The 27,950-nt window shown below is 57.4% G+C and overlaps 1 protein-coding gene across 6 annotated transcripts; it reads left to right on the top strand.

Annotated features, from left to right (window-relative positions):
- Positions 1–1,480: 1,480 nt before the first annotated feature.
- KATNB1 (katanin regulatory subunit B1) lies at positions 1,481–27,270 on the top strand. Of its 6 annotated transcripts, none has more exons than XM_061174246.1 (21): positions 1,481–1,585; positions 2,715–3,008; positions 7,275–7,405; positions 11,499–11,616; positions 12,089–12,223; positions 16,908–17,008; positions 17,397–17,438; positions 18,078–18,161; positions 18,376–18,491; positions 18,957–19,028; positions 19,190–19,340; positions 19,504–19,694; positions 19,801–19,931; positions 20,353–20,403; positions 25,218–25,285; positions 25,441–25,560; positions 25,652–25,801; positions 25,996–26,072; positions 26,151–26,225; positions 26,458–26,574; positions 26,919–27,270. In XM_061174246.1, exons 2-21 carry the CDS (start codon positions 2,969–2,971, stop codon positions 27,049–27,051), a joined length of 2,103 nt encoding a protein of 700 aa, XP_061030229.1. In that variant the 5' UTR covers positions 1,481–1,585; positions 2,715–2,968; the 3' UTR covers positions 27,052–27,270. The 6 variants fall into 6 exon arrangements, with proteins under 6 accessions (XP_061030229.1, XP_061030226.1, XP_061030231.1 ...); XM_061174243.1 differs by having other exon boundaries at positions 25,652–25,805; positions 25,949–26,072; XM_061174245.1 differs by lacking the exon at positions 1,481–1,585 and adding an exon at positions 1,678–1,704 and having other exon boundaries at positions 25,652–25,805; positions 25,949–26,072.
- Positions 27,271–27,950: the final 680 nt, after the last annotated feature.

Raw genomic sequence — 27,950 nt, 5'->3', positions numbered from 1 at the left:
GAAGCTGCCAGAGAAAGAAACCTCCCCCAAAGCCTGGCCCACGTGCTCCCTATGCCCAGCTAATGACCATCCACTTGGGCACCTGGCCTCGCTGCCACACCACCTCCCTGCAGCCATCTGTTCCTGCTTCTCCTGATTTTCCTGTAAATAAACACTTGTAATTTGCCATTTGTACCTCATGGTTCACAGGCCCCAGCACCAGCCTTTTTCTCCTTCCCTTCTTTATCTATGGCCTGGGACCACCTTTACAAGTCTTATTTAATACAGCAATGCCATCCCCATTTCACAGATGGCTAATTAGTGGCTGATAAGAAGAGGCGCTGGGATCCAGTCCCTTGCAGTCTAGCGTCAAGACCCCAAGTTCTGGGGCACACACCTTGGGCTTGCCATTCCCACTCTGTGAGCTGGGCCACCCTAGTGGTGGTGGTGGTGGTGGTGGTGGTGGTGGTGGTGGTGGTGGTGGTGGTGGTGGGGTGGTGGGTATGCGATGACCCTCATTTTGCAGACAAGAAACTGGAAACTCTGAAAATACACCTTGTCCAGAGTACGTGGCTGTCTAAGTCTTAACCCCAGCTCTGACCTCATGGGCATGATATCTCTCTAAACATGGTTCCAGTGGCTCCCTCCCAAGACATTTTTGTGACCCTTGCCTCTGTTCCTCTGACTTCCGTGGGTAGCGGCCCCAATTCACGGCGGGTCACGACCCTTCCCTCAGCCCACTCCACCCACGAGTCCCAAACGAAGTCGGCCTTTCTCGGGTTCCAGGTTGGTGGTCCGCCTAAGGGTTCAGCCGACTCATCCATTCATTGCGGCCGAGGCCGAAGGGGCTTCCCTCCAGGGCTCCACGACTGACTCGGACCCGGAGTCAGACTCCGTTTCCCTCTACGCCTCCTGTGGGGGACTCAAGCCGGCGTCCGAGCCAGGGAGGGGCGGCAAAGTCTTCAGAGCACGGAAACACCGCCCCTGAGCAAAGGTAAGAAATAGGAATTACCGCAAAGTGCTGACTAAGGCCTCGTCCCCACTTCGCTCCAATCCAAGATGGAAGGTCCGAGGCGTCACGCTGCTCCCAACGTCCCCTTCCCATTGGCTATCCTGGAATTGGTTTTCCAATAATGCGGACGCTGATTGGTCAGCCCGGGACGGTTGTTAAAGGGATTGGCGCAGCAGCCCTTGGAGGGCGTCTCAAATTTTGAAAATGCAAACTAGGTTCGTGGAAGAGATGGAAAGGGGAGGACAGGGAAACCTTGAGGCGGAGGCGGGATCAAGGACAGGGCAGCTCGCATTGGTTCATTAGAGGCCGAGGGGCAGCTCTTGAACGCTCCTTCCTCGTGATTAGTCCAATTCAGGAAAAGGGGGCGGGTACTTAGGAAAAGCGGCAGAAGCGCCTGCTTCTATTGGTCAAGCCTGGAGGGGGTGGGGCGCTCGCGGCGGCTGATTGGTGCGGGAGGTGAGGAAGGCGAGGCTCTGAGCCGGAGGTTTTGTTGTGAGGGTCGGTTGTCAAGCAGCGGCCAATCAGGCCAGGGGATGGAGGCAAGTGGGGGTCGCGCCTGGAGCGGAGCCTCGGCCTCCCGAGCCGCAGCTGCAGGTGGGGTGGACGCGGGGCCGAGGGGGCGAGGAGGCGAGGGGAGGATGAGCCCTGGGCTGGGCCGAGCCAGGCGGGGCCAGGACAGGCTCTGGGCGGAGGGAGGCTGGAGCCCGTGCCCCGTAAGTTGAGAGGAGTGGGAGGATTAGGCGAGGCCGAGGGACCAGCCCCAGCTTCGGGAGGGGTGGGACCGGCGCGGAGGCCGGAGGGGAAAAACCAGGGAGGCCGGAAGCAGAGCCGGGGGTCTAGCAGGAGGAGGGGTGATGAATAGGGACACAAGATTCAAGAGAGTGAATGAATGGGGATACTGTTAGCGCAGGGGAAAGGGGGAGAAAAGAGGGTCTGGCGAGGCAGGGGCCAAGTTAGGGAGCCCAGGAGACAGGATGTGCACACATGGGGGACACGGGCGGCAGGGAGAAGGAGGAGTGAATGGAGGACTAGAGAGGCAGAACTGGGGAACCCAGGAGAAAGGGGAGGGCGAGGATAGGGTTCGTGGGAGAGAGGCTTGGAGGAAGGGGATAGGAGGCTCCATGAGGTCGCCTTTTAGAGTTGAAGAGTCATACCGACTCACGACCAGACTGGAGGCCTAGTTCCCAGCACTGTCCTTGGGAATTGCAGGGACCCGGTGTAGTTCCCTTGATACGAACTGGACCCCTAGGGCCCTCTTTGAGACTCTCCCCAGAGAAGACTTCAATGCCTATCTCTAGGGTGCCTCCGATGGGCCCCTAAACTTAGCCTCTGACTCCACCCCCTTCCCATACGTCAGACAAACAGTAACTCCCAGTAATCTATCCGAACTGCAGACATGTGGTCTTCCTTCCCCGCCCCACCGCAGCTGCTGCATTTCAGGCAGCCAGCTTCCTGGAACAGAGCCTTCTCCCATCATCCTGGCCTCTGGGAGGACCTTCTTTTTCCCTGTGTTGCAAGTCACCCTGCCTGAGGTACCCCCTCTCCAGATTCTCAAACCCAGTTTGCAGTGCATCTCTTGGCTCTGGTGGCTTTGGTGGGTGTTTGTCTTTATCAAGTCGCCTTGGTCATCCAGGGAGCTGCATCTGCAGGTCTGCAAACCCAGGGACCCCTGAGCTCCCCCTGGGTGTTTGCTAACAAGCCATCACCTCTGTTTGTGTTCCAGCCCAGTGTTGAGCTGAGATGGCTCAAGCCTGACATTCCATGACCCAGGATCCCAACAGTCACACACGGGCTGCTGCTGTGGATGATTTAAAACCACGAGGTGGTCCGGGGCTGGGAGACGAAGCATTCCCTCTGCCTGGATGTGTGGAAACTCCCTGCCAACTTGATTGGAGGATCTGGGGGGGATCCACCCCCACCCCACAAGGAAAGCACAGTCTATTGTGGGTGGAACTTCAGGTGCCAGCCAGCTGAAGGATGGCCACCCCTGTGGTCACCAAGACGGCCTGGAAGCTACGTGAGTGGTTTTCTTTCTCACCCCATTTACCCTGGTAGCTGTTTGTTGCTGGGTGGCCTGAACCCCCAACTGTGTCTCCAGTTCTTGGCACAGGGGGAGACTCCAGGCTTTGGAGTAAAGTAGACCAAGATGCAAATCATGCCTTTGGCATTTTGTAGCTGGATGACATTGGCCGGGTGACTTAACCTGTCTGAGGCTTAGTTTCCTGTCTGTGCAAGGAGATAATCACGCCTCCATTCTAGAGTTGCTGTGAGATTCAAGTGAGAAAATGAACATAATGAAGCACTTAGCAGGATTTCCAGTTAGGCTGGCAGGCGGGATGGGGCAAGAAATCCTGAAAGATGTTCTTGGCGTTTTCAGACGTCTCACAAGTCAAGCTCCCCCGTCAGATGAGGGCATCTTGGGCTGGGGGCTGGGGTGAGAAGATAGGCAGAGGGATGCTGATAGCCTCTGGAATGTACCTGAGCCTGGGCACCACCCACCCCCACCGTTACTCTATACTGACAGCTCTAAACTCTTTGGTCTTAGGACACCTTTATACTCTTAAAAATTATTGAGGACCCCAAAGAGTTTTTGTTTATGGGAGTCATATCTATCAATATTTACCGTGTTAGAAATTAATACTGAGACATTTTAAAACACAAGAACGCAGAAACACGCCGTTAGTGATGATGTCCTCACATGTCATATATCTCCTGGAAAACTCCACCATATTCTTGTGAGCAAATGAGAGTATAGAAGTCAAATTCCATCTTAGTGTTATGATAAAAGTAGTTTTGTTCTCTTGGACCCCCAAAAGGATCGTGAGGATCCCAGTGTTCTCCAGATCATATTTTGAGACCTGTTGCTCTACACGTTGGTGCTTCTGTGGGCTGTACCCCGCATGTAATAACTGGTTGGCATAGATCTGGTGTGTCCAAACTGGTCACCTTCTGCTATGAGCTGTCCCTGGGCTGTTTTCAGAAGCTGGGACAAGGCTCCTTCACTTTTTTAACTGTGAGAATCTGGGCAAAACTCTTTGCTGGGCCTCAAGTGTCCTCATTTGTAAATGAGAGGTTTGGGCCATTTTCAAATTGTTCCTCAGCCCTAGGGTTCTGGGAGAATCCTGTTATGGGCTCCCAAGGAGGGTATACTTTGGACAGAGTGGCTTTGTATTTATTGGGGTTATGAATGTATACCTTCAACAGCTGTTTTTCCTGAGAAACCAGGAAAGAACCAGGCACTGGGGAGACAGTGGGGGACAGAATAGACAAGGTCCCTATGCAGCGGGGCTCAGAGCCTGGGGAGAGCAACAGGCAGGAATCAGATAATCACACTGACCCATCTCTCCTTGGAACCCAATTCCAAGCTGGAACAGTTAACAGTTGTGCGTTGAATCAGTTAACTAGGTGATGAGGGGTGGGGGTAGGGGAGTGCTGTAGGCTGCCTAAACAGCATGTGCAAAGGCCCTGAGGCAGGAAGCTTGGTGCATTGGAAGGCCTCAGAAGAGGCCATGGGCTGCAGCACAGCAGTGGGGAGAATGTGGTGTCACATAGGCTGGTGAGGACATGTGTCTACAGGACCCCAGCCCTTCTGAGGTTTCGGCTTTATCTGAAGGGCAAGGCCAAGCCCTCAAAGCATTCAAGTGGGAGGTGATGTGATCAGGCATATTGGGCATCTGCTGACAATTTCATGTGCGCAGCAGTTTCCATGGGTATAAACTGTCTGAGAGCACAAGCCCAAATGACCTCTGGCTCCTTGTGGCTCTAGAGTCTGGGGAGGATCAGAACGTGCTTGGCCAGCGTGAGGTCGTTGAAACCTAGTTCTTTGCATCTTCTGTTTGGGTTGCAGGTGCGCAGTGCCTCTGGCCAGAATGCAGTGTTCCCCCAGCTCTGGCTGGGATGTGGGGTCCAGGTTGTGCCACCTGAGCTTGGGAAACTAGCATGGGCCTGTACCACAGGGTGGAGCAGCAGCCATCAACCTGGCCTGCTGTGAGGATTTTTGTTTGTTTTTATTTGTTTGTACATTTAAATTCAGTACCCAGGCCTGGGCCATTGCTGGATGCTGTCCTTCAGGCCAGAGTGGGAGCTCTTGGGCCAGTGCCCTATGCCGAGGCCTCTGCCTGGTGCCTGAGGTGTGCCCCCCTTTCCCCACCCCACCCCCTAGTCCCTCCAGGGGCTACAATCAGTCCCCTGCTCAGGCTGCTTGCAGGGGAGTGGTCTGAGCCCTTTTAGAAGGGTCCAACCTTCAAATTCTTCTCACCCTAAAGTCTGTGGTTCTGCAGGCTGGATGCCCTGTATCAGGGACCATGTGATCAGGCTGGAGTGTGAAGGCAAGAAACTTATCACTATCCCTCCCCACTGTCTCTTAGCGCCCGGCCTAGAGCAGGTACCCAGGAAGCATTTATATCATGCATTAATGGCTGTCTCTGGGGGCAGTAGTCCTGAGGTGCAGAGAGGGGTGGCAGTGCGTCCAGGAGGCCCAGTGCAGTGGGCCCAGCCAGGACTTTCCCTGGGAAGGGTGAGAGCCGGGGTGGGCAGTCAGGCCTCTAGGTGGGTCACACACAGAGGGCAGCGCATGCGGGGAGTGTCTTCAGGGAAGGGGAGAGGACCCCAGGCTGGGGATCAGAGTGCTCAGGGGGAAGGTGGTTTGCCCTCTAGCTGGGTTGGGCCGTCAGTTTGGCCCAGCAGAAGCTCTTGAACATGTAAGTGTCCGTGACCAGAGCCCCAGAGCATCCAGGCATCTGTCCCTACAGTGTGCAGAGGACAGAAGGCTCCTTGGCTGAGGTGCGGACCAGAGAGAGGCCCAGCTTCCTTGAATCCAGTGGTGGGGTCCCCAGGGCCCTGGCTCAGGTTTGGGCCTGCTGGGAGCTCTCGCCCTGCTGGGGCTGGCCTAGCCGGGCCTTGAGGTGGGGTGTTGTCTGTGAGGACGAGCCTGGAGCCTGGCCCCCTGGGCAGCTCTGACAGCCCCTGTGAGCCACGCCACCTGGCAAGCATCCCTCCTGGGCCCAGCTTCCCAGCCTTCCTGCCGTCTGAAGCGGGCACCACAGAGACCCCCAGGCAGGGTGGAGACCAGAGCAGGTGCCCAGGAGGGGCCCCTGCAGGGCAGCCGCGCCGGCCTCGCAGCTGCCTCAGGGCATCAGCGCGTTCCCTCCTCTGTGTGGGGAGACCTGTTTCTTCCCTCTGCGTTCTCAGGAGGAGCTACTCAGGCCCTGGCTCGGAGGCCTGGGCTGCCTCTTGGTTCCTTGCCCATGTTTTGTTCCCTGGGGGCCCTGGCAACGTCCCCTGAGACATGCGTCTGCTGCCCCCCCACCCCACCCCAGTCCAAGCCAGGGGCCCTCGTGGCCGCCCACAGTGACCTTGCCTCCCGCTCTGTCCGGTCGGCCCTCATACGTAGACCCCTCAGGCGGCTGCGTCCTGCTCCCTCCTCACCCAGCCCACCCTCCTGTGCCCTCCTGGGCCCCAGTGCCCGCTCTCCATGGCGTCTGATCCTCGGCCTGCCAAGCAGCCGTGAGCACTCAGCCCCTCGCAGCAGCCCACAGGCATGTCCTCACTGAACCCTCAGTAGCCCAGTGAGCCAAGCACTGTTATTATCCCCATTTACCCGACGAGGAACCCAGCACTCAGAGAGGGTGAGCGACTTGTCTAAGGCCACACAGCCTGCAATAGCAGAGCTCAGACCAGAACCCAGCCCATGATTCTAAAGCTGCGGGCTGAAGCCCTGGCTGAGCTCACCTGGGGACGGCTCGTCTGCGGTTGACATGCACGGTTCTGAAAGTGTGTTCCCCAAAGCAGGAACACCAGGCAGTGGCTGAGAAGTGCTTAGGTGGTACATGGGTCAATATTTTTTATTTTAATAATTGTTTTCATTTTTCTTTTTGTATCATAGAAAAAATAGAATGAACATATCAAGCTTATAATTTCATGCATATTATTACTTAAATGACACAGCTAAATAAAAATAGCAAGTCAGTTTTAAAAATTGAGCATAGTAAGTCAATAACCGTACCCGTGGGTATACAGAAGAAGGAAAAAAATCATGAGGCCTAAGGGAAGGATGGGAATGACTGAAGTTGAGAAATAGTCATTTCTGTCTCAGGCCCAAACTCTGCCTCGTCCCGCGGCTCATGGCGAGTGTCTGGGCACCAAAGGGGAGCCGCAGAGGGCAGAGCCCTCCCGCTGGGGTTCGGGTGCCAGGGCTGGTGGCCGAGCAGGGCAAGGCCTAGCCCTCCTCCATGTGGCCTCTCAGGCCCCTGACTGTCTTGTCCCTCTGCTCTTTCCTGTATAGAGGAGATCGTGGCCCATGCCAGCAACGTGTCCTCGCTGGTGCTGGGCAAAGCCTCGGGCCGGCTGCTGGCCACAGGCGGGGATGACTGCCGTGTCAACCTGTGGTCCATCAACAAGCCCAACTGCATCATGGTGAGGCTCGGCCGGCAGGCGGGGCTGGGGAGGGGTGGGTGGGCAGGCCAGGGTTAGGGGCTGGGAGCGGGCAGCTTTGCAGGAACCCAGCACATCAGCTCAGGAAGGCCCAGGACAACCCTGATGGCTGGGACAGTGACCCATCCTCAGGAATGCGGGGTGGGGGGGGTCACCTGGCCATGGGACAGAACTCTGGAGAGCCTGCGTGAGAAGGCTAAAATAATCCCACAGACCCGAATTTGAGCCTCCCCTACCCACTGGCCTATCCGCTTGCCTGTCAGTTACACGTGCGGCTGTTTTGATTCATTCCCCACCTCATTCCACAAAAAGGATCTGAGCGCCCCTGGTTGGAGCTGATTAGAGGACTGGTTCTTTAACAGTGTTACCGAACTTAGGTCTGGCTGCTCGCAGCTTGGAAGCCAATACTCGAGAGGCAAGTGTTGGTTGAAAGGTAAGGTTGCTTTATTCAGGAGGCCGGCAACTGGGGGGAAGGCAGACACGTATCCAATGGCCAACTCCCCCCCGTTGATCAGAGGGCAAGAACTTTTAAAGGAGAGTTTCAGGGGTATATAGGTGCTGGGAGGGTGCCATTGCAGAGCAGCACAGCCAGCTCTGACAGTCATCTTGAAATTGGTCATGCGGTGGTCTGATCAGCATCATCTTTAGTACCGGGGTCTGTTTGTTCCCATTTCTTTGAGGCCAGTTCTTGGAAGCAGCTTATGTCATGGCTATAGTCTGGTCTTCATGTAGTCAACTTCTTCCACCTGGTGGGAGTTTCAGTATCTACAAAACAGCTCAAAAGATATGGTTCAGATTATTCTCCATAGCCCTTGAAGAGGAACTAAAGGTCCTTGACTTTGTTTAATGACTAAGCTATTATTATTTGGTCTTGTTTGACTGCTTTCCTTTGCTGCTTCTGCATTTTCCTCACTTCTCTGATTAAATTTATTCTTTGACAGAAGTTTCTGTACAGACAAAAGGCAGGCAGAGGACATGCGGGGAGGTGTGTCTGTCCTAGGAAGGCCCCATAAGGTCCTGCTCCATTTCAGTAGCACTCTCTCCCTGTACACAACTATATTCAATGCCAAAAACTGTTTTCCAAAACAGGAAGGTGTAAAGGAGGGAAAAAAACAACAAAAATGAATCACATATAGTTTGATTATCCAAAGACCATTACATTTGGTATTTTGGTCTGTGCCCTTCTAGGTACGCATGCATGTGTGTGCAGACTTGTGCCTGTATGTACACATGCACACATGTAAACATGCCTACGTGTACACACACAGAAACGTATAACAGTATGTCTCCAGAACACTATCTTACTCTTCTGTAGCCTGGTTTTTTTAAAAATAACAACATCGTCAGCATTTTCCTGTGTCAACAAATATCCTTTTACGACATGATTTCTAAAAGCCTCGCAGTATTTCATCGCAGGGATGAGCTTGGCCACGCCTGGTTCCCAGCGTGGAAGTCATTGCCGGTTTTTTGGCTCTGCTCAGGCACAGTGGGGAGCATCCTCCTCTCCCTAAACCTTTGAGCAGATCTGTGACCTTCACGTTGAATCTGTGGGTGTGGCATGTTTTTTTAATAGATTTATTTTATTTATTTATTTTTGGCTGTGTTGGGTCTTCGTGGCTGCTCGCGGGCTTTCTGTAGTTGGCGTCGAGCGGGGGCTACTCCTCGCTGCGGTGCACAAGCCTCTCACCGCGGTGACCTCTCTCGCTGCGGAGCACGGGCTCTAGGCACACGGGCTCAGTAGTTGTGGCACGTGGGCCCCAGAGCGCAGGCTCAGCAGTCGTGGCACACGGGCTTAGTCGCTCCGCCGCATGTGGGATCCTCCCGGACCAGGGCTCGAACCCCCATCCCCTGCACTGGCAGGCGGACTCTCAACCACTGCGCCACGAGGGAAGCCCCCTGTGGCATGTTTTAAAAAGCTTTCAAAACATATTGCCAAACTGTCCTCTGGAAATCAATTTACATTCTCACCGGCAGCACAGAAGCCTGCCCTCTCCCGCCACAGCGTTGCAGCACAGGGCAGTATCAGTCTTTTGACTCTTGGCCAAGTAAAGATAAAGATAAAAAGCGGCGGGAGGTTGATATTTATTTATTTATTTATTTATTTGGTTGCACGGGGTCTTAGCTGCAGCAGTCGGGCTTCGTAGTTGCAGCTTGCCGGCTCCTTCGTTGCGGCACGCGGGCTCCTTAGTTGCAGCTCCTTAGTGGTGGCACGCGGGCTCCTTAGTTGTGGCATGCATGTGGGATCTAGTTCCCCGACCAGGGATCGAACCCTGGCCCCCTGCATTGGGAGTGCGGGAGTGCAGAGTCTTATCCACTGCGCCACCAGGGAAATCCCGGGAGGTGATATTTATTAGTAGAAACTTAATCAGCTTAGTGTTCTTGTGAGGTCCAGCGGACAGCTGAGATTTGACCCGAACCACGGCCAAGGTTAAGGACAGAACTGAAAGTGTTTTGCTTCACTTTGCTTTGGGGGTTCAAATGTGTTTCCCCTCTCTGAAATGCCAAAGTAACATACACCAATTGAAAAAGAATCAACAGAGGCTGACAAAAAATGGACATGAAGTGACCCGCATGCTCTCGCCCTCAGAACAGCACAGTGGACAGCGTGGGGTCTGGCCACTAGACTAAGCCGCTTACACCAGGTGTAGCTCGCAGGCCCCCAGCAGGCCTCATCCCCTCACTCGCCACAGAGCAGACCTCTCAGTGCCTCAGACTCACCAGGTTCTTTCTCACCTCAGGTGTATACACACGCTACCACCTCTGCAGGCAGTCTTTGCATTTCTGTGTGTTTTTGACTGTGAGTGAACTTGTATAGCTCCCTGACCCACACATCCCTCCCTGGAGACAACCGCGGCTCCCGATGCCTCTGTGTCCTTCCAGGATTGTTTTATACATTTGCAAGCAAATGTGTATGCCTGGTCCCCTTCCCCTTCTTAGTTTGCACAAATGCTATCGAGCGACATATACTGTCCTCCACCTTTTCTCACCTGAGAGCATCATGGAGATTAGTCTTTCTCATATTCAGAGGGTGCCTCATTCATCCTTGTGGCTGAATGCTATTCCATTGCATGGGTGGCCACAGCTTATCTAACCAGTTTCCTGTGATGGGCATATATATTGTTTCCAGTCTCTTGTCAGATTCACGGCAAAGAATGACCTTGGGTCTGTGTTGTTTCACGTGTGTTGAGTGTGTGTGGGGTAAGCCCCAAGGTGGGGTGGCTGGTGTGCAGGGAATGTGCATTTCTAATTGTGGATAGATTTTTGCCTAATCACCCTCCATGGAGTTTCTACCCATTTATACTCCTGCTGGTGATACTGGAGAGTTGGGCAAGCTGCTTGTAACTGTCTGGCCTTTGGGTAGTTCTGCTGAGGAGCAGTTTTCCCCTACTGTCCCCAGTTCCCATGGGAACATGGTCTTAGCAAACGCTGATGGCATCACCACTGGGCATTCGGTGGCCGGTGCTGTACGGGGAGTGACAGACACCACGGATTTCAGATTCCAGCCTCCTCTCCAGAAAGCTGGAAGTGCCAGCACCTCCCACCCCCATCCCTGGGCTCAGCCCTGCCCAGCTCTGGCCTGGTCTGAATTGGGGGGAGCCTCTGTGTCTCCCAGCAGAGTCACTCCCAGGTCCCCTGGGTTCCAGAGCCCCTGCCTGAGAACGTGGCTGGGTCCTCCAGAGGGGGCCGCCCCTGGGGATCCGTGCGTTCCAGAGGGGCGAGGTGTGTGCCGCTGACGAGCCAGGCCTCAGTTCTGCCGTGGTTTCCCCTCCTGAGGGCTGGGCCGGGCGGAGAGTGGAGATGGGAGCACAGCCCAGGTGGGCGATGCTTTGGACTTGGGGCTAAAAGGTCAGCTGCCCCCCTCCGAGGGGCCCAGGGCCACTTCTTCAGGTGATGTTCATGTCAGGAGCACGACTGGGGTCTGGCCCACTTTTAGCCCTGGGAGCCGAGAGGCCTGGGGGTGGCTCGGTCTAGCACAGCATCCCTGCTTGACCTGCCTCCCAGGGATCCAGATTTTAGGGCCGTAGCTGGGGGTCTGTTCACGCAGAGTGCTGAAGCTGCCACCCTCTCTTCACAGAGCCTGACGGGTCACACGTCCCCAGTGGAGAGCGTACGTCTCAACACCCCTGAAGAGCTCATTGTGGCCGGTTCCCAGTCGGGCTCCATCCGCGTCTGGGACCTGGAAGCTGCCAAAAGTAGGTGCCCGCACTTGCCTTCCCCACATGCACACCTGCAGTCGTGCTTGTCCTCGGCTTTGCTTTCCAGCCGCTTCCTCCAGGAAGCCTGTCCTGACTAGGTTTGGTGCTTTTCTCCTGCGGCACTGACCGGACAGTGTGGCGACCCCCCCACCCCTGTTGACCTGGCAGCAGTGACGTGCATTGCTGTCTGAGTGCTGCCACTGAGGGGGCGTTCTGTAAATGTCTGAATGATGGACAAATGTGTGCATAGGTGGGTGGGTGTCTGTGGATTCAGAACCTGGAATGACATCAAGTGCCACCAGGGACCACGCAGGACTCGTAAATGAGTGAGGGGGCTGTGTGCGGAGAACTGGGGTGTGTGCCCCTCTCCCGAGGGTCCCCACTCAGCTCCAGCTAACTGTTGCCTGCAGGAATGGGGCCTGGGCGGCCAGACTTTCTGTTTCCTTGTGCTTTGTTTGTTTTAATTTAGTTTTCATCTCTATAGAAGTTATGCATAGTCTAAAAAGTCAAATGCTGGTAGTTCACAAATGGTCACAATGGAAAGAGGAAGCCTTGCCCCACTCCGGCCCACTCCAGGGGCCTCAGCCTTCTGTCCTTTCACCTGGTGAGTGCTAATCGCCTCCGCTTTTCCAAACAATGTGGATATACTGCAGTTTCTTTCCTTTTTAAAAACACTTCATACATTAGCTGTGCCTTCCTCCTACAGAAAAGGAGAATTGAGCTCTCTCGTTGCTACCCCGGCTCTGTCACTCACAACATTTCCCCCCCATCCTCCCTGAATCACCTTTTAAATACTCAGTGTTTATATTATCAGGACCTATAGATATTATTCAGAGTTGATTGTATGTATTTCTTTTCTTCTGATAATTTTGTTTCCTTGGAATTAGTAGTTGTTCTTTTTTTCATCTGCATGTTTTCTGTGTCTTTGTTACTAATCCAGCCCCAACTTCTCTGCCAGAAGAGGAAGGCTCCTCCTTGAGTTTACCCCCAAACCCATCCCATCATTGAAGTATCTCTTCCCAGAGCCTCTGTCCCCAAGTCCTAGTGGCCTGGGAGCTCCCAGGCCTGCAGCCCAGCTGCCATCCTGGGGCCCTTGTCTCCTCCCCGGGGAACTCTCTCCGACTCTGCCACACCGGATCCCACGTTGTCACTTTTTTTGTTTCCCCCCCTCTTTTAGATGTGGCACACTCTTTCATAGCTTACTGTGAAAGGGTACGCAGCAAGCACAGTTTTAGAGGCTGAAAATGACTTTATTCTTCTTTTTTAATAAATTCATTTATTTATTTTTGGCTGCGTTGGGTCTTCGTTGTGGTGTGTGGGCTTTCTCTAGTTGCAGCGAGTGAGGGCTACTCTTCGTTGCGGTGCACGGGCTTCTCCTTGCGGTGGCTTCTCTTGTTGCAGAGCATAGGCTCTAGGCACGTGGACTTCAGTGGCTGTAGCGCGTGGGCTTCAGTAGTTGTGGCATGTGGGCTCAGTAGTTGTGGCTCGCGGGCTCTAGAGCGCAGGCTCAGTAGTTGTGACGCACGGGCTTAGTTGCTCCTTGGCATGTGGGATCTTCCCGGACCAGGGCTCAAACCCATGTCCCCTGCATTGGCAGGCGGATTCTTAACCACTGTGCCACCAGGGAAGTCCCTGAAAATTACTTTATTCTAAAACCACCCCCCTTTTATTTTTAAGAGTTTGAGTATAGAATTCTAGGTTGGGAATACTTTTCCCTCCGAATTGTGAAGGTGCAGCTCCGTTGCCTTTTAGGTTCCAGGGCTGCTATGGGGAAGTCAGTGCCGTCTCATCCCAGATCCCTCTCATGGGACCTGCTTCTTTCCTCCTTCTGCCTCTCTTTCTTTACAGGTTTGTAGGATCTTCATCCCAGTGTCTTCAGGTTTCACAGAATAGGCCTTGGTGAGCCTATTCTCATCCCTATGCTGGATCCTCACTGGGATCTTTTGGTCTATAAACTTGTGCCCTCAGTTCTGGGCCAAGTGGGGAGTCCCGCCTTCCCTGAAAGGGGGGCTGCCTCTCAGCCTTGGTGGCTGTTGCCACACGGCAGTGTGGGCGCAGTGTTGCCAGCTGTACAGATTTTTCAAGTGAAGCTGGGAATCTGGACATTTATGTGGAATCCACCCATTTCTGAAGGTTGACAGCTAATTCAACATATTTTTCAAGGGCTTCCCTGGTGGCGCAGTGGTTAAGAATCCGCCTGCCAGTGCAGGGGACACAAGTTTGAGCCCTGGTCCAGGAAGATCCCACATGCCGCAGAGCAACTAAGCCCGTGTGCCACAACTACTGAGCCTGCGCTCTAGAGCCCATGCTCTGCAACAAGAGAAGCCACTGCAATGAGAAGCCCGCGCACCGCAACAGAGCAGCCCCCGCTTGCCGCAACTAGAGAAAGCCCGCGTGCAGCAGCGCAGACCCAATGCAGCCAAAAATTAATTAATTAATTAATTAATTAATTAAAAATAAAACCAAAAACATATTTTTCAGAACACTCTGCAGGCTGACACTCAGAGGTCCAAGTAAAACCTGTTTGCTCCCTGCTTTTTGCCAACCTCTAGTCTGGACCTTCCAGCATGCCAGGTGGGAGGCCATCCCCTACCTGAAGGACAGGAGAGGAAAGGGTGACATGGATTTTGCCGAGTCTGCCTCTTCCAGAAGAGATGCCCCCCTTGCCTGGCTGAGACTTGAAGGTCATTCCAGGCCTCTACTCTGGTGCTTGCTCTACCTCTGCTGCAGGACGGTGGCCATTGGCCACGCATGCCTGGTGGCTGGGTTCATTCTGCTCTTGTATAGGTGATCCTCAAGAAATGACCTCAACCCGAGCCTCTTGGGTGATGCTTGCCCACGCAGTGACGGGCTGTTTAAGAAAGACAGAATCCCGGGACTTCCCTGGTGGTCCAGTGGTTAAGAATCCGCCTTCCAATGCAGGGGACACGGGATCATTCTCTGGTCGGGGAACTAAGATCCCACATGCCGCGGGGCAACTAAGCCTGCGCGCCCCAACTTCTAAGCCCGCGCACTCTGGAGCCCACGTGCCACAGCTAGAGAGCCTGCGTGCCGCGACTAAGACCTGTTGCAGTCATAAATAAATAAACAGACAGACAGAGCCCCAGGCCCTCTTAGATAATGAAGAGGGGCTGCATGCTTCGCATCTCAGCACGCGGTCCCATTGCCTGGCCACACACAGGACCCACAGTGCGGGGGCATTGCTGGACAAGGGGCCAGGGAGGAGCAAGCCTGAGCTGGCTGGGCTCCAGCTGAGAAAGCAGAAGGGCTCGGGCAGAAGGCGCTTCATTTCCTGGGAAGCCTCTGCCTGGACCCAGATCCCAGTGGAGGGCACCAGCCATTCACCATTCACTGAGGAGCAAGGGAAAAAGAGAAGCCAAGGGCCGTGATTTCTCAGCCATGACTTTCGTGCATAAGGGAATGTGAGGAATTTCTTGAGGTGGGCAAAGAATGGAAACTGAAGACCTCTGGAATTCCTGAGCCCTGGACTCCCAGAGCTGGCTGCTCTACAAGGAGCTTGTTACACAGCCCAGACCCCACTCCCGGAGAGCCTGACTCAGTAGTGGGATGGGCCTAGACTCTGGCTTTCTTAAGCTTCTAGGTGGTTCTGATGCAAAGCCAGGTTGGCACTGTCTCCTTATTTGACAGATGGACAAACTGAGGCTCAGGGAGGGCCCTGAACTTGATAAAGACTCTGTGGCTGGGGGTGGCGGAACCTGGGACTCGAATCCTGGTGTCAAGACTCCCATCCCAGTGTTGTCCGCCCTGCCATTTGCGGGGGGTTCAGCAATGGAAGAGAAACTTGCCCTTAGCATCCTCGGCAGGAAGAGCTAAGACCTCAGGCCCACCTCCACCCCCAACCCACCACAGTGTGAATGGAAATGATACAGAGGCAAACTGGCACCCCACATGCAGGAAGGGGTTCTTAAAGGGCTGCCTTACTGTCACATCAGTTGCCCATCACTGGAGGGTTCAGCTACTCGGCTGGAAGGGCTTAGAGATTCCCATGTGAGGCAGACAGACCCCGGAGACCCCTCCACTCTGCAGCTCCTGGATCCTGCGACCAAGTCCAGCCTCAGGAGGCCTGCCGAGAGCCCTCCTGGGACAGAAGACCAAGGGCAGAAATCACGCCGGAAGAATGTGTTCCTGCCTGCTTTCCACAGAGCAGCCAGAGGGCGAGGGTGGGTCAGCCCAGGATCCCACAGGAAGGCATGCTTCACGAATGTGAACCTGCCACATCCTCTCAGGGCGGGCCAGGATTTTGGAAGCCTGGCTTGTGGGATGCAAAGCAGGTGGGCTGGCGGGGGTGGTGTGGACTGGGGCAGGAGCCAGACGAGTCTCCTCCCTCCAGGGCTTGGACTGGGCAGCATGTGCCCGAAGCCCCCTTGGCCAGCAAGGCAATGCTGAGCCCCCGAGACAACTACAGAGAGTGAGGAGGGCAGCTGCTCAGGTTTTGGTGCGGTTGAATCTTGTCCTTAAAGCATTACATCTGGGGTCTGCTTGAACACCTCCTCCAAAAGAGAGCTCACCACCTCACAAGGCAGCCTGTTTCACCTTGGCGCAAACCTAAGGACGGCTGGACTGCCACACCCCTTGGCACCAGCACTCCTGGGGTGATCAGTTTCATTCAAACAGCGGAATTATGAATCTTATAAAAAGCAAGGCACATGAGGCCAGAGAGAAGAGGCAAACTTGAGTGGTACCAGAGAACACTCTGAGACAGAAACGTAAGGTTTGCCTGCAGCCTCCCTCATCTGCCACCCACTAACATCCTGCTCAACGACCACCTCCTCCAAAAAGCCCCCCTGGATTTCTTTTTTCAACCTAGCAGCTTCTCCCCCAGCTTGGACCTCTCCCGCATCTCTCTCCTTGCACTGTCTTGGGTGTGGTGGGATGCCTGGCAGACCATAAGTTCCACGTCCACATCCACAGGGCCTGAACCAAGTACCGTAGTTACCTGGCTCTGCTGACTCTGGGGCTTCACTCTCATGAGAGCATGCTGGGACAAGCCCAGAAGTGCAAGCTGCGGGGAGCTTGCAGGGAGTTTTCTGAGGGCTTGGGTAATGGCAGAAATGGCTGGCATCTCTTGAGAGGAAAATAGGAAAGTTAGTTGTTAGGGTGGTAGGACCCTGGTTGGTTTTCCTCCCTGTTTTGAAAGTCTGTGCTACTGTTGTGTTTTGCTGTGCAGTCAGTATGAAAGCACACACACAAACGAACACAACGGCCCTCGCTGCACCAGCCATCCTGTTTGCCTCTCACGCCATTGTCTCTGCTCTCTTCCTTGTTAGTCCTTCGCACACTTATGGGACACAAAGCCAACATCTGCAGCCTGGATTTCCACCCGTATGGAGAGTTTGTGGCCTCGGGTTCCCAGGACACGAACATCAAGGTGAGCTACCACTCTGCACCCTGGCTGTCCCGCCGGGCCAAGCAGCGGGACCGGGACGGTGTCTCCCGTCTGGGGTGGGGGGTGGGCTTCGGCTCTTCGGGGGACATCTTTCCCCTGTGTGGCAGCATCCATGCCCTCCCAGGGCAGGGATGTGGAAGCGTTTGCCAGACATTTCTGCTCGGGATGCCCAGCTTTAGTGAGTGGTTTCCAGACTCCTGTCCCTTGGGGGTGTAATGACCTGGAGGTGCCCAGAGCCCCTCCCTGCTCATGGCCACATGTTGCCCTCTGACCCAGGCTCCAGGACTGAGCTTGGCTAGGCCTCCCCAGCCCAACCCACCTTGGTTGTGACCTGTCCTGACCCTGCCCCCCTCTGCTCCTCTCCTCACAGCTCTGGGACATCAGGAGGAAAGGCTGTGTCTTCCGATACAGGGTAAGCAAGGCACCCTCTGTCCATCATTCCACAAGCACCTTGCAGGCGCGGAACATGGGGCGGTGCCCAGACCCTGGCAGGGGCTGGAGGGGACTGTTGTCCAACCTGGGTGAGAACGTGAGAAACAAGAGTCCAGATGAGAAACATGCATCTGGAGCAGAGCAGGAGTGCGGTGGGTGGTCCACCTGGGCCCCCGGCTTTCCGTGACTCCCCGCAGAGCTGTGTTTACCAAACTGTGCTCCACGGTTTGCAGGCCGCTAACAGGTGTCATTAAGTGAAGGGGGTTCCTGTTCATATGAGTTTGGAAGGACTGGGTTTAATAATTATTTTTGGAGGTTTCTAGACCCTTTGACATTAGGAGGAGGCATTTAACTCTCCAAAAAGAGACACAAGACACATTGCTTCCCAAACTATAAGACCACGCAGTGTTGATTTCCTGGAGCGTCCTGCGGGACTGGGAGTCCATGAGCGCACGTGGAGAAGTGTCCCTCTGTGACATCTCCCGCACGTGGCTGGCAGTCCCCTCCTCGCCTGCTCCCAGGAAGCACTGCTTCCGGAGGGCAGGGAGGAGTGGGTGGTGGGGAGAGAAGGCCACTGGGCCCAGGCCCCTCGGGTGCTCATGCTCTGTCCTCCCCTCAGGGGCACAGCCAGGCCGTGCGGTGTCTCCGGTTCAGCCCTGACGGGAAGTGGTTGGCATCGGCCGCAGATGACCACACGGTGAAGGTAGCTCCCAGCCTGACCTGGGCCCAGGGCTGGGGACTGGGGTCTGCTGATCACACTCAGGCTGGGTCCTCGCCTCCCTCCTGATCAGGCTCGCACATCCCGAGCCTGTCCAGAGTGGGAGGTGGTTCGTGGATAAAGAGCTCGGGCTGGATTGGAGGGCGAGCGGGCAGCTGAGGGCCAGGCTGGCCCTGACCTCCACCCTGCCCTGCCCCAGCTCTGGGATCTGACTGCTGGCAAGATGATGTCCGAGTTCCCTGGCCACACGGGGCCTGTCAACGTGGTGGAGTTTCACCCCAATGAGTACCTCCTGGCTTCTGGTAGCTCTGACAGGTGAGGAGGAGGAGCAGGGCTCGTCGCCCGTGACTGCTGTCCCTCACATCTCTGTCCTCTGGTGTATATCTGTCCCCAGTCTGTCTCTCTGTCCCAGGGTGTCATATGATCCCAGGTAGACTGAATTAACTGCCAGCCAAGCTGGGATGGGACCCGGGTCACATCTCTCTCCCAACTCTGGTTCCCTGGCCCCAGTGTCCTAGGATTTCATGGTATGTCTGGATCCGGCCCCAGTGTCCTGGGACTTGATTGCGTGTCTGGATCCAAGGCCCATATTCACCTCCCAGGTGCCGAGTCCCCTCCCGCTCCCTGTGCAGGGCCAGCTCCTGGCCCCAGGCATTGCTCTGAATGGCCGTGACCTGGGGCGGCAGGTGTCTGGAGAGAAGTGGGCTCCCCCAGCCACTGGCCTGTGTGGAGGCCAACACGTGGCACTGGCTTCCCAGCACAGCCTGGCTTCCTTTGCAGGACCATCCGTTTCTGGGATCTGGAGAAATTCCAGGTGGTGAGCTGTATCGAAGGGGAGCCAGGGCCTGTCAGGTAGGCGGGCAGCTGGGCAGTGGGCCAGGGCCCTCCTCCCGGGCAATGGGGTGTGGCTGCAGGTGGACCTTTCCCATCTCCGCTTCCGCTCCCTCCCATCCTGGGCTCCCCGCAGCCTCTCCGGTGTCTCCTGACCCACGGCCCACTCTCGCCTGGCCCAGGAGCGTCCTCTTCAACCCCGATGGCTGCTGCCTGTATAGTGGCTGCCAGGACTCACTGCGCGTCTACGGCTGGGAGCCCGAGCGCTGCTTTGACGTGGTCCTCGTCAACTGGGGCAAGGTGGCCGACCTGGCCATCTGCAATGACCAGCTGGTGAGAGAGCCACCGCCCACCGTGCACCCTTCCGCTGGGCCGCCCGCCTGCCTCCCCCTCAGGCCCCCAACTCCCACCCGGCCCCGGGGGGGTCCTGCCCCCACCACCCCGTCCCCCAGCACCACCGCGAAGGGTCCCGCCCCAGCTCTGCCGCTTCCCGCAGATAGGCGTGGCCTTCTCCCAGAGCAGCGTCTCCTCTTACGTGGTGGACCTGACGCGGGTCACCAGGACGGGCACGGTAGCCCCGGACCCCATGCAGGACAGCCGGCCCCCGGCGCAGCAGCCGCCCCACCCCAGCGCCCCGCTTCGGCGCATCTACGAGCGGCCCAGCGCCACCGGCAGCGAGCCTCAGAGGTGGGGTGCTCGGGGCCCCGGAGGGCGCTAGGGGGCGCAGGAGGCGGGCCCGCAGCCCCTGCCTCACCGGGGCCCCCGCCTCCTTTCTGCTCGGCCTGCTCCCCAGGGTGAAGCAGAACTCAGAGAGCGAGCGCCGCAGCCCCAGCAGCGAGGATGACCGGGATGAGCGGGAGTCTCGGGCAGAGATCCAGAACGCCGAGGACTACAACGAGATCTTCCAGCCCAAGAACAGCATCAGTGAGGCCTGGGCCCTCCCCTCCGAGCCCCAGCGTTCCCCTCTGTGAAATGGAGGCAGATGGTCCTTTCTGTGGATGGCGTCCATGTTGCTGCACTCCCTTAGCTTAATTCCTAACCCATGTCTGGGCCCGGGCTCTGTTCCCAGGTCCTCTAGGCCCCAGCAGAGACCCAGCAGCCGCTCAGTACTCGGCCTGCCCCGAGCAAAGGAAGGCCCAGCGGGGCAAGGGGCAGGGAAGGGGCAAGCCTGAGGGTTCGGGGCCCGGGAATGGGTCACAGTCTGCAGCTGTGTGCGCGCCCGGGAACCACCTTGCATCCGCCGCATCCTGACGGGCCCAGGGTCCCCGGCCGGCCGGGCCCTGAGGGCTCAGACAGCAGCCCTGGGCTGACCCACATGAGTCCCCAGCCCCCTCTTCCTCTGCAGGTCGGACGCCACCCCGAAGAAGTGAGCCCTTCCCAGCACCCCCAGAGGATGGTGAGTCGGGGGGCAGAGCCTGGCCTCCCAGGGACCCCAACTCCCTATTCCTCCCCTCCCACAGCACAGTTTCCAGCCTCTCTCCCACTGGATCTTTTCCGTCCACTCGCCCAAAAGCACCAGCTGTGTGCCAGGCCCTGGTGATTGAGTGTGAACAGGCAGGTAGCTGCCCCCGTCAGCAGCCCACACCCAGTGAGGAAGGCGAATGGTAGACAGCCACAGGGGAGGAAGGAGCCGGGAGTGGTGAGAGGCTCCGTGTAGGGGAGAAGGTGTGTGTGGGGGAGAAGGTGTGTGTGCGGGAGAAGGTGTGTGTGGGGGAAAAGGTGTGTGTGGGAGAGAAGGTGTGTGTTGGGGGAGGTGGTGTGTGTGGGGGAGAAGGTGTGTTTGGGGGAGAATGTGTCTATGGGGGGAGAAGGTGTGTGTGCGGGAGAAGGTGTGTGTGGGGGAGAAGGTGTGTGTGGGGGAGAAGGTGTCTACGGGGGGAGAAGGTGTGTGTGGGGGAGAAGGTGTGTGTGTGGGAGAAGGTGTATGTGGGGGAGAAGGTGTCTACGGGGGGAGAAGGTGTGTGTGGGGGAGAAGGTGTCTACAGGGGGAGAAGGTGTGTGTGGGGGAGAAGGTGTCTACGGGGGGAGAAGGTGTGTGTGGGGGAGAAGGTGTGTGTGGGGGAGAAGGTGTATGTGGGGAAGAATGTGTGGGGGAGAAGGTGAGGGTGTGTGTAGGGAGAAAAGGTGTTTATGGGGGGAGAATGTGTCTATTGGGGGAGAAGGTGTCTATGGGGGGAGGTGTGTGGGGAAAAAGGTGTCTATGGGGGGAGAAGGTGACTATGGGGGGAGAAGGTGTGTGGGGAAAAAGGTGTCTATGGGGGGAGAAGGTGTCTATGGGGGGAGAAGGTGTGTGTGGGGAGAAGCTGTGTGTGGGGGAAAAGGTGTCTATGGGAGGAGAAGGTGTGTGTGGGGGAGAAGGTGTCTGTGGGGGAGAAGGTGTCTGGGGGAGAGGAGGTGTCTGTGGGGAGAGAAGGTGTGAGGGAGAAGGTGTGTGGGGGAGAAGGTGTCTATGGGAGGAGAAGGTGTGTGTGGGAGAGAAGGTGTGTATGGGGGGAGAAGGTGTGTGTGGGGGAGGTGTGTGTGGAGGAGAAGGTATGTGTGGGGGGAGAAGGTGTGTGTGGTGGCGAAGTTGTGTGTAGGGGGAGAAGGTGTGTGTGTGGGCGAAGGTGTCTATGGGAGGAGAAGGTGTGTGTGGGAGAGAAGGTGTCTATGGGGGGAGAAGGTGTGTGTGGGAGAGAAGGTGTGTATGGGGGGAGACGGTGTGTGTGGGGGAGAAGGTGTGTGTGGAGGAGAAGGTATGTGTGGGGGGAGAAGGTGTGTGTGGGGGGAGAAGGTGTCTATGGGGGGAGAAGGTGTGTGTGCCGGGGGAGGTGTGTGTGGGAGAGAAGGTGTCTGTGGGGGGAGAAGGTGTGTGTGTGGGCGAAGGTGTCTATGGGAGGAGAAGGTGTGTGTGGGAGAGAAGGTGTGTATGGGGGGAGACGGTGTGTGTGGGGGAGAAGTTGTGTGTGGAGGAGAAGGTATGTGTGGGGGGAGAAGGTGTCTATGGGGGGAGAAGGTGTGTGTGCCGGGGGAGGTGTGTGTGGGAGAGAAGGTGTCTATGGGGGGAGAAGGTGTGTGGGGGGGAGAAGGTGTGTATGGGGGGAGAAGGTGTGTGTGGTGGAGAAGGTGAGGGTGTGGGAGAAGGTGTGTGTAGGGAGAGAGGTATTTATGGGGGGAGAAGGTGTGTGTGCGGGAGAAGTGTGTGTGGGGGAGAAGGTGTCTATGGGGGGAGAAGGTGTATGGGGGGGGAGAAGGTGTCTATGGGGGGAGAAGTTATGTGTGGGGGAGAAGGTGTCTATGGGGGGAGAAGGTGTGTGGGGGGGAGAAGGTGTCTATGGGGGGAGAAGGTGTGTGTAGGGAGAGAGGTGTCTATGGGGGGAGAAGGTGTGTGTGGGGAGAAGCTGTGTGTGGGAGGAGAAGGTGTCTATGGGGGAGAAGGTGTGTGTGGGGGAAAAGGTGTCTATGGGGGGAGAAGGTGTCTATGGGGGAGAAGGTGTGTGTGGGGGAGAAGGTGTCTGTCGGGGAGAAGGTGTCTGGGGGGAGAAGGTGTCTGTGGGGGGAGAAGGTGTGTGTGGGGGAGAAGGTGTCTGTCGGGGAGAAGGTGTCTGTGGGGGAGAAAGTGTCTTTGGGGGGAAAAGGTTTGTGTGTGGGAGAAAGTTTCTATGCGGGGAGAAGGTGTGTGTGGGGGAGAAGGTGTCTATGGGGGGAGAAGGTGTGTGGGGGAAGAAGATGTGTGTGGCGGGAGAAGTTGTCAGTGGGGTAGTAGGTGTCTTTGGGGGGAGAAGGTGTGTGGGGGGAAGAATGTGTCTATGGGGGCAGAATGTGTGTGTGGAGGAGAAGGTGTCTATGGGGGGAGAAGGTGTCTATGGGGGAGAAGGTGTGTGTGGGGGAGAAGGTGTCTATGGGGGAGAAGGTGTGTGTGGGGGAGAAGGTGTCTGTCGGGGAGAAGGTGTCCAGGGGGAGAAGGTGTCTGTGGGGGAGAAAGTGTCTTTGGGGGGAGAAGGTTTGTGTGTGGGAGAAAGTTTCTATGGGGGGAGAAGGTGTGTGTGGGGGAGAAGGTGTCTATGGGGGGAGAAGGTGTGTGTGGGGGGAAGGTGTCAATGGGGAAGAAGGTGTTTGTACGGGAGAAGGTGTGTGTGGGGGAGAAGGTGTCTATGGGGGGAGAAGGTGTGTGTGGGGGAGAAGGTGTCTATGGGGGGAGAAGGTGTGTGGGGGGGAGAAGGTGTGTGTGGGGGGAGAAGGTGTCTATGGGGGGAGAAGTTATGTGTTGGGGAGAAGGTGTCTATGGGGGGAGAAAGTGTGTGTGGTGGAGAAGGTGTATGTGGGGGAGAATGTGTGGGGGAGAAGGTGAGGGTGTGGGAGAAGGTGTGTGTAGGGAGAGAGGTGTTTATGGGGGGAGAAGGTGTGTGTGCGGGAGAAGTGTGTGTGGGGGAGGAGGTGTCTATGGGGGGAGAAGGTGTGTGTGGGGGGAGAAGGTGTGTGTTGGGTAGAAGGTATCTATGAGGGGAGAAAGTGTGTGTGTGGGCGAAGGTGTCTATGGGAGGAGAAGGTGTGTGTGGGAGAGAAGGTGTCTATGGGGGGAGAAGGTGTGTGTGCCGGGGGAGGTGTGTGTGGGAGAGAAGGTGTGTATGGGGGGAGACGGTGTGTGTGGGGGAGAAGGTGTGTGTGGTGGCGAAGTTGTGTGTGGGAGAGAAGGTGTCTATGGGGGGAGAAGGTGTGTGTGGGGGAGAAGATGTGTGTGGGGGAGAAGGTGTCTATGGGGGGAGAAGGTGTGTGTGGTGGAGAAGGTGTCTATGGGGGGAGGTGTGTGTGGGGGAGAAGGTGTCTGTGGGGGGAGAAGGTGTGTGTGTGGGCGAAGGTGTCTATGGGAGGAGAAGGTGTGTGTGGGAGAGAAGGTGTCTATGGGGGGAGAAGGTGTGTGTGCCAGGGGAGGTGTGTGTGGGAGAGAAGGTGTCTATGGGGGGAGAAGGTGTGTGTGGGGGAGAAGCTGTGTGCGGGGGGAGAATGTGTGGGGAGAAGGTGTGTGTGGGGGAGAAGATGTCTGTGGGGAGAAGGTGTCTGTGGGGGGAGAAGGTGTGTGTGGGGTGAAGGTGTGTGTGGGGGAGGTGTGTGTGGGGGAGAAGGTGTCTATGGGGGTAGAAGTGTGTGGGGTGAAGGTGTGTGTGGGGGAGTAGGTGTCTATGGGGGTAGAAGGTGTCTGTGGGGAGAAGGTGTCTATGGGGGTAGAAGGTGTGTGTGGGGTGAAGGTGTGTGTGGGGTGAAGGTGTGTGTGGGGGAGGTGTGTGTGGGGGAGAAGGTGTCTATGGGGGTAGAAGTGTGTGGGGTGAAGGTGTGTGTGGGGGAGTAGGTGTCTATGGGGGTAGAAGGTGTCTGTGGGGAGAAGGTGTCTATGGGGGTAGAAGGTGTGTGTGGGGTGAAGGTGTGTGTGGGGTGAAGGTGTGTGTGGGGTGAAGGTGTGTGTGGGGGAGAAGGTGTCTATGGGGGTAGAAGTGTGTGGGGTGAAGGTGTGTGTGGGGGAGTAGGTGTCTGTGGGGGTGGAAGTGTGTGGGGTGAAGGTGTGTGTGGGGGAGCCGTGAAGATGCGGGTCCGTGAGGCTCTGAGGAGGCGGCACGTCAGGCAGGCCTGAGGGCCAGGTGAGGAGAAAGGAGGGAAGAGCCTCAGGTGGGATGGAGCCGCGAGGACAGCGGGGGCTTGTGGTCCAGGAGCAGGTGGCCAGGCCCTGCAGGCCCTGGGTCGTGGGTTTGGGGTTTTGCTGTTGGAGGGTTTAAGAAGGGAGAAAACCTGATCTGTTCCCTTAGGATTGGAGAAGAAGGCAGGGCGGGGCACCCTCATCCTCCAGCCCATCCCTCCCTCCCCTGCTTTCTCCTCAAGGGTCCATCTTCTCGCGCCCCTCAGGCTGGGTTCCTGAAGGGCCTCTCTCTCCCGGGCTCCCACTCACCATCCACTATCCACTCACTGCCCCCCGCCAAAACACACTCCTTTCCTAGTGAGGCGACAGGAGCGCCACTCCCTGGAGCTCCCTGGGTCCTGTCCACACACAGTGCTTGGCGCCTGCTTTCTGCCAGACCTGTGGCTGAGTGGGTGGTAAGGGAGGGGACAGGCCCATCCCCGTCCCCCAGGCCTCCCGTTAGAGGTGCCGCCCACAGTCCCAGCCCAAGCCCTGCCTTCTGCCCGCCCCCGTCCCTTCTCCTGGCCTGACCTGACCCAGTGATCTTTTCCTTCCGCCTCCAGACATGGCCACAGCTAAGGAGGCAGCAAAGCCCAGCCCAGCCACGGATGTGCCGTGCCCGGTGCCAAAAGTATGTCCAGGTGGAGCGGGCAGGGTGTGGGGCTCGGAGGGGGGCTGGAGTCCTGAATCGGCGCTGGGGCGGCCCTTGCCGGGGAAGGGGGGCTGAGAGGGAGGGAGGGAGGGAGGCCTTGGGCTGGCCACCTGCTGAGCCCCGGACCCCTCCAGCTCGAGGTCCTGTCCCGGCCCCCAGTCGTCACTTCCACCCCTGCACCCAAGGCTGAGTCTCCCATCATCCCTGCCACCCGGAACGAGCCCATTGGACTGAAGGCCTCCGACTTCCTGCCTGTGAGTGGGGGGCCCAGGCTGAGGGCGGGTGGAGGCCCGTGGGGTGAGGGCAGAACTTGGCTGCCAGCATCAGGGCACCCGTCCCATGCAGGCCGTGAAGATCCCCCAGCAGGCGGAGCTGGTCGACGAGGATGCCATGTCACAGATCCGCAAAGGCCATGACACCATGTGTGTCGTGCTCACCAGCCGCCACAAGAACCTGGACACTGTGCGGGCCGTGTGGACCACGGGTGACATCAAGGCAAGTGCCACCTCTGCCCGGGTTTGCGGTTGAGAAGAGGGCCACCCGAGGGGCACAGGGGGAGCTAGGCGGCCCCTGTCACCACACCGAGCAGTCTGATGAACAGCCCGCAATAAACCCCATCATCATCACACCACACCCAGGCAGGGCCACTCAGTCCCTGGTCCCCTCTGACGGGTGCTCTGTTTGCCCAGACGTCGGTGGACTCGGCCGTGGCCATCAATGACCTCTCCGTGGTAGTGGACCTCCTTAACATTGTCAACCAGAAAGCGTAAGTGGCTATGGCGGGCGGTGGGGGGAGTGGGCAGGGCCGGGCACTGAGGGGACATGTCCCTGGCCCTCTCCCCAGCTCCCTGTGGAAGCTGGACCTATGCACCACCGTCCTGCCACAGATCGAGAAGCTTCTGCAGAGCAAGTATGAGAGGTACGGGTGGGGAAGCCGCACCTGCCTCCCAGCAGGGAGGGACCATGGGAAAGACCCCCAGGGCCGGCGCCCTTGTGAGGTGGCTGTGCAGCATTGCTGTGCCCTCCAAATTTGAGAGGCCAGAGCGAAAACAAGCCCATGCTGCCTCTCTGATCCTGTCTCTGCCCCCTTTGGCTCTGTGTACCTTGCTCTCTTTCTATTTGTGACTCCATCCATCCCCCTGCCTCTGAAGCTATGTCCAGACAGGCTGCACCTCTCTGAAGCTGATCCTGCAGCGGTTTCTGCCCCTGATCACAGACATCCTGGCAGCCCCGCCCACCGTGGGTGTGGACATCAGCCGGGAGGAGAGGTGAGGAGCCAGCAGCGTGTGTGGCAGGGGTGCCACGTCAAGCGAGAGCACAGGCCTGGGGGCCCAGCCTGCTTGTTGATGGCCCTGCTGAAACAGCTTATAGAGGTCATTGTGCCTGGGACGGTGGCTCAGGGCACGGGGTAGGGTTGCCAGAGCCTTGGTTCCCCCATGGCCTGGCTCTGCCCTGCGCCCTGGCCCAGCCTCAGCGGGTCCTGCACTCTGGGCCTCAGCCTTCCTCCGGGAGGAGGGCCGGAGCGATTTGTACAGGAAAGGCTCCGGGGTTGGGTGGGGGTAATGGTGACCGTGCTGGCCAGCCACCTCAGGCGTGGCCCCTCTGCCCGCAGGCTGCACAAGTGCCGGGTCTGCTACAAGCAGCTCAGGAGCATCAGTGGCCTCGTCAAGAGCAAGTCGGGCTTGAGCGGCCGCCACGGCAGTGCCTTCCGCGAGCTGCACCTGCTCATGGCCAGTTTGGACTGAGGAGCCCAGAGGGTGGTGGCACCCTCAGGCCTGGCCTCGGCCCCCCACTCCTGTTCCCTGTGCGCCCACCGGCCACCTCCACAGCCCTAAACTCTGACAACTTCTCTCCAGCAACAGCTGCCCAGCTTTGTCCGACTCCTGTTTCCTGGGGCAGCGAACTGAGCCCTGGGGCTGCTGCTGTAATTTATAAGGTGAATTTTATTAAATTTGTAACTATTCCCTGCTTTCCTTGCTGGGAGGTGCAGCCTCTGGCCACAAGGCTCTCCTGGGCCCCATATTGCCTGCCTGGCTCTTCAGAGATGAGACCACTCCTTCTCCAAGACCCAGAGGCGGTGCACCAGGCAGCGTGGCCAGCAGGGGGCAGCAGAGCGATGGGCCGGCGGGAAGGGGTAAGTTCAGACTTGTTCTCGGGAGAAGAGGGACCCAGCAACTCCCCCTTTCACGGCTAGGAGAAACAGGTGAGGATTGGGCTCATTCCCTCTGTCTCAGCCACACTCCCAGCTGTCCTGTGGATGCCTCCAAGGCCAGCAGGTGTACACTGCAGGGGGCCAGGACCCCAGCCTTGCAGGCATGGCCACCACTAGGCTGACCCAGGGCCCACCACCCTCCCCCCAGGAGGCCTCCAGGGATAGGACCAGACGGGCAGCTGCCCCATCCTCCAAACAAACAGCTTTCACTCCCTGCAGGAGCCCCCAGTGCTGGCTGGCCGGAACATCTCCCCTGACCCAGTGGTCGTCCCTTATGCTCCCGAGGCAGGTTCTGCCCCAGTTTGGTGGGAGGGCCTCACTGAGCCCTGCCCATGTTTCCCCAAGGCTGGGACGGGGTGCAGGCCAGCACAACCCCCCCGTGGTGGGGAGCAGCGGGGGTGGGGCACTCACCTGTGGCCAGTTCACTTAAGG

Source organism: Eubalaena glacialis, chromosome 18, assembly GCF_028564815.1.
Source record: "Eubalaena glacialis isolate mEubGla1 chromosome 18, mEubGla1.1.hap2.+ XY, whole genome shotgun sequence".
Taxonomy (NCBI): domain Eukaryota; kingdom Metazoa; phylum Chordata; class Mammalia; order Artiodactyla; family Balaenidae; genus Eubalaena; species Eubalaena glacialis.
This window is presented reverse-complemented; position numbering and strand designations above follow the sequence as displayed.

Excerpts from the sequence above, each read along its gene's own strand:
- KATNB1 (XM_061174243.1), top strand. The coding sequence starts at position 2,969 with ATGGCCACCCCTGTGGTCACCAAGACGGCCTGGAAGCTAC. Across the intron at positions 18,162-18,375 it reads CAGATGACCACACGGTGAAG|CTCTGGGATCTGACTGCTGG; the intron begins GTAGCTCCCAGC and ends GCCCTGCCCCAG. Across the intron at positions 25,286-25,440 it reads TGCCGTGCCCGGTGCCAAAA|CTCGAGGTCCTGTCCCGGCC; the intron begins GTATGTCCAGGT and ends GGACCCCTCCAG.